The sequence below is a fragment of the Mytilus edulis genome, unplaced genomic scaffold, assembly GCF_963676685.1.
Source record: "Mytilus edulis unplaced genomic scaffold, xbMytEdul2.2 SCAFFOLD_443, whole genome shotgun sequence".
NCBI classification, from domain to species: Eukaryota; Metazoa; Mollusca; class Bivalvia; order Mytilida; family Mytilidae; genus Mytilus; species Mytilus edulis.
In genome coordinates this window covers 7,984-12,776 of record NW_027269157.1, presented here as the reverse complement: position 1 = coordinate 12,776, position 4,793 = coordinate 7,984, and the positions used below count along the sequence as shown (strand labels likewise).

The window sequence follows — 4,793 nt, the reverse complement described above, 5'->3', positions numbered from 1 at the left end:
TAGACTAAAAAACTGAAATTTCAACACGGAACTTGATCAAATCTCTTCCATCATGTTTTTTGTATTATTAAACCTTATGGTCAATAATTACTCTCAACTGATATATGAAATTGCTACATTTTTCGCTATAAGATACACATATTTTCAATTAAGTGCACTAGTATATAGTACATAGTTTGTTTGTATATGTTTATATTCTATTTCTTTGTTGTAAAACATCAAAAATATATTTTGTTAGAAAATTGTTACTGTAAAAAACTAAATCATTGACGGATAGTTTCAGTTAAAATTCCGCGACATGTACGATTCGTCAAGTCCGTTGAAACTTGCCCCTTCTAGTCCTAAGAAAAGACGAAAGTCGTCAAATTTTATGCATTGTTTAATATGCCAAAAACCATCGACTGAACGTTTGAGTCAATTCACAAGTATAGGTAAGTCGACTTTTGTTTCTACAATGAATAAAAGATTGGATGAGGTGTACAGCAGGGTTCTAGATGAATTTGGTTCATTTGATACTTGTGCATTTGAAGAAATGCAGGCAGTTTTACCATCGGTCCTGCTACAAAAGTTACACAAGTAAACATAATTGTTCCCCCTTTAAGAGTGATGAAGCTGCTTGTCTGACATATAATGACGACAGACAATTGTCGGACTGTTGCCCCTCAGTTTCCGGGGTTTGTACGCGTTCGAGAATTCAATCGTTCGACTGGAACTCTTGTATTTTTTGTTGCAAGAAAACCTTTAAGAAAGATCGAAAACTACGCAAGTTTCAATCAGATGAGCGTATTAAGAATGTTTTATCCGTGGCGCAAAGCAATGACGATGATTTAAAAGTTGAAATTATTTCCCATCAATCTTTTAAACTTCAAGCACTTTATCATTCTGGTTGCATAACAAAATGTTTGCTAAACACGAAAATACAAAAATCTGAACCCGTTGAAGCAGAAATCTCGCATCACGATACTGCTTTTACTAATTTTATATTGGCTATTGACAATGATTTAATGGTGGAGAAAAAAGCATTCCTCATGACAACGTTACTTGATAAATACAGATCTTTCCTTCCTCCTGATTCTAATCTAAAATATTCTACTTGGAAGTTGCAGTCTAAACTCATTGATTTTTATAGGAACTCAGTTGTCATACAAACACAACAGGGTCAGGGTAAGTCTAACATCATATTCAGTAGCAACATAACTATTGGAGATGCCATATCAGCTGCTAATCAATTAAAAACTGACCTCAAAATCTCAGAAATGCAGGCATCAATGTCAACTTCAATAGACACAAATAACGAACAGATATTGCATTCCGCCGCAAGTATATTAAGGAAAGACATCGAAACTCTACAGATTTCCACAGACGAGTACCCAACTTCGGATGAATTGTCTCTTCCTTCTTCAATCCAGTCAATGCCTTCGTCTTTATTGAAATTTATTTCATGGTTACTTGATGATATTGCATACAACCAAGCATATTCACAAGAAGTGGCACCCGATAAATTGCGTAAATGCTTTGCAATTGTTGAGTCTATTGTTTCTGTGGCCAAAAACAGTTTTACTCCTTTTCATTTAGGATTGGCCTTACAAGTGTATCATGAGTTTGGTTCGAAACACCTTGTTGAAACATTGAACGCCAATGGATTTTGTGCTTCGTATAGTGAAGTTCGAAGGTATCTAACAAGTGTTGCCAATCATGAAATTGAGCGAATCCAAGATGGTGTGTACGTTCCTTATAATGTTTCTCATGTTGCAAATGGTGGAGGTCTTGTTCAAGAAGGTGCCGATAACATTGATTTAAATACAGAAACAATAGATGGAAAAAACACATTTCATTCAACCAAAAGAAACGTGTGACATCTCTATCCTGTGTCTCTAGTCCCACGTTCAAGAACGCCTTCTCTACATCAGTAGTAACGGCAAATTGGTGTAAACGAAATCTTAAAAGAATGCCGACTAAGTCATTTAAATTGGGTGGAGTAGTCATCAAACAATCATTAAGACTAGACGATTCTGGTGTTGCTTTACAACTGCAATCGAATACGACCCTGATTGGTGTTGTTGTTGAATCTTTTCTCACAGCATGATGCGGAATATAGTGTATTTTGCTCTTTTCATCGGCCTCATTAGTAATATCTACTTTCTCTATGAAGCCCCTTTTCTCCTGCTCAGCCATTATTTCTCCATATTTTTCCAGTAGTTTGGGTTCTTTGCTAAGTCTTCTTACTACACTTTCCGTCCTTCGTTGTGCAATGGCTTTATTTGTCGGTAACGTAGGGTGATCCTCTTTCCATGGTAACGTTACAAAATATCTGTTGTCATGGTAACGAATTTGTTTCTCTTCATAAGTCTTTTGAATATCCATCTGTTCTTCTAACTTTGAAGTGTCAATTTTCTCGGTAGCCAGTGACTCTATTTTCCAAAATTTCTCCAAGTCGTACTCATCGGTTTTTGTTGCGATCATCACGTTCATCATTTAAGCTCTCTTGTATCCATCTGTGTCAGAGTTGTGTGAATGTAGCGTTCCAGACAACAGGTATCCGATTTTTGATTGAACAGCTGTCGGTCCTTCGCCTCGGATAATATCATTCTGAACAATTGACCAGAAGTAATCAGCTCCAATTAGAATAGAAATTTCAAAGTTTTCATCTGCTGTTACTGGGTGAGCTAATTCGATTCCTGACAAATATGTAAGTTTTGCTGCTTGGCGTACATAGGTTCTCATCGGTACTGCGATCTCTGGAACGATCAAGACTCGAATCGGAAGTTTACCCTCTGTAGTTATGAGATATACCAATCCTGTACTCAAATGGCGAATTTTAGTACTATTTGCATTGTCTCCAAATCCGGATAGGTTAACGCTTTCAGTTCCAGTAGGTTTGAGTTTCAATTTTTCGGCTAATTCCTCTGTGATAAATGAGCGCTGTGCGCCTTCGTCAAACAATATTTTTGCATCAAGTATTTCATGTTCTGCACTTACTGGGTTAATTGCTGTCTTCAAAAGTACACGATCTGTCGATTGCGAGTGTAAAACAGTGTCTGGTTCCTCCGCGTTGTGTTGAATTGTGCCTACGGTTATATCCCCTGTTGGTTTGTTGTCTTCATTTGTTTTAACATTGTCTTTGCAAATGCTGGTGATGACGTTTGTGACACTTGTTGCAAGTTTTTGTAGATTTACATGCGGACAAGCTATGGTGTCCTAGACAGTTAAAGCATAAACGATCTTGTTTCACGATTGACATCCGGCCATTGTAATCAGATACTTTAGTGCAATTAACAGACGAGTGTGGCTCCTTACAGTACGCACAGAGTGGCTTGGGTTTAGTGTTAGTTGCGTTTGTATTCTTGTTACCTCTATTTCGATTACTATAATTTGTATTTGTCAGAAAGGCGGCGGTAGCTGTAGGGTGTTCTAACTGTTCTGAAGTTTTGCCTGCATCCATAATATAAAGTTCATCGAAAATTCCACGGCGTAATTCATTCAGTTGTAAATCTGTAGATCTATATTGTCTGGCAAGATTTCTGCGGATTTCACCGGGTAGTTTGTTCATAATAATGGGCACTAAAAACGCTCCATATGTGTCTTCACTTTGACCTAATGACTCCAATCCTCTAATGTGTATCTCAATTTCATCGTAGTAGTTTTTCATGCTAGATATCGTGTATTTAGGGGCTGGTATATCAACTAGTGCTTGCATATACTTCTGTCTTATTACATGCGATTGTCCATATCTTTCTTGCAGTAAAGAAATAGCTTTCTCATAATTTGCATGTGTAAGCGCAAACCCTGTGACGGTTTTCAATGCCTCATCATGGAGTAGTGACTTCAAATAATTAAATTTCTGAACGTTTCTAAGAGTAGTGCTTTCGTGAACGGATGTCTCGTATGAATCCCAAAATGACTGCCACTGCATAATATTACCATCAAAGGTAGGAAGATTCAATTTGGGCAACTTGTTGTACTCATTTAATCTAGTGTTACTACGTGAAAACTGAGTTTCCGGTACACGGAAGTTTGAATTACATGTATTCTGTTTATTGTATATCTCGGGTTGATCATGAGCGGGTTGAGCATGAGCGGGCTGAGCAGAGGCGGGTTGAGCAGAGGCGGATGTGAAGGGTCGCTATAACTGACAAAATCTTTTGCATTTGTACTGAGTGTGGATGTATTGACAAGAATGAGCTTTTGTATTTGCGTTATTTTTCCATCTAATGTGTAAGCATACTCATCTGAATCGACGATCTCGGCTTCTACTTCTCCTTCATCAAGATTTTCTAGAATGTCCTCATTAAGTTGTTGTAGTGTCTCTTGTTTCTTCAACAGATTGTTCACAATTTTAGTTAACTCCTCAGTGTTCACGGCTCATCTCCGTCGTCTCGGATGTCCTCAAATTTCTTCAAAAGTCGGGAAATAACGCTTCTGTGTCCTGCACGTATAGAACGTAGTTTGGAACTCATCTTGGTCCCTACGGCACCAATATCTTAGAGTGGTATAATCAGACTTTTTAGGCACAAATAAGAAATACTAGCTGGTTTTACTTGTATTGATTCTAAACTCCATTTGCACATAAATCTCAACGTCATAAGTAGCATGACGTTACTATACATACATAGCGGTACCGCGAACGTCTAATGAACTCAGTCCTGAACACTCATGTTGCAAATGGTGGAGGTCTTGTTCAAGAAGGTGCCGATAACATTGGATTTAAATACAGAAACAATAGATGGAAAAAACACATTTCATTCAATGGCACGGGCCGTTTTCCAAGTCAGTAATTCCAAAGAATCGTCCAT

At 37.7% G+C, this 4,793-nt stretch overlaps 1 protein-coding gene across 1 annotated transcript; it reads right to left on the bottom strand.

Moving 5' to 3' along the window:
- Positions 1 to 2,475: 2,475 nt before the first annotated feature.
- LOC139509606 (uncharacterized) lies at positions 2,476 to 3,913 on the bottom strand. Its single transcript, XM_071296212.1, has 2 exons — positions 3,352 to 3,913; positions 2,476 to 3,083 (listed from the first exon to the last, which is right to left on the bottom strand). Exons 1-2 carry the CDS (start codon positions 3,911 to 3,913, stop codon positions 2,476 to 2,478), a joined length of 1,170 nt encoding a protein of 389 aa, XP_071152313.1.
- Between the last annotated feature and the right edge of the window lie 880 nt (positions 3,914 to 4,793).

Coding starts and splice junctions, on each gene's coding strand:
- LOC139509606 (XM_071296212.1), bottom strand. CDS start 3,913: ATGCAGTGGCAGTCATTTTGGGATTCATACGAGACATCCGTTCACGAA. Junction 3,084..3,351: donor TTATAGTAATCGAAATAGAG/GTAACAAGAATA, acceptor ACAAACCAACAG/GGGATATAACCGTAGGCACA.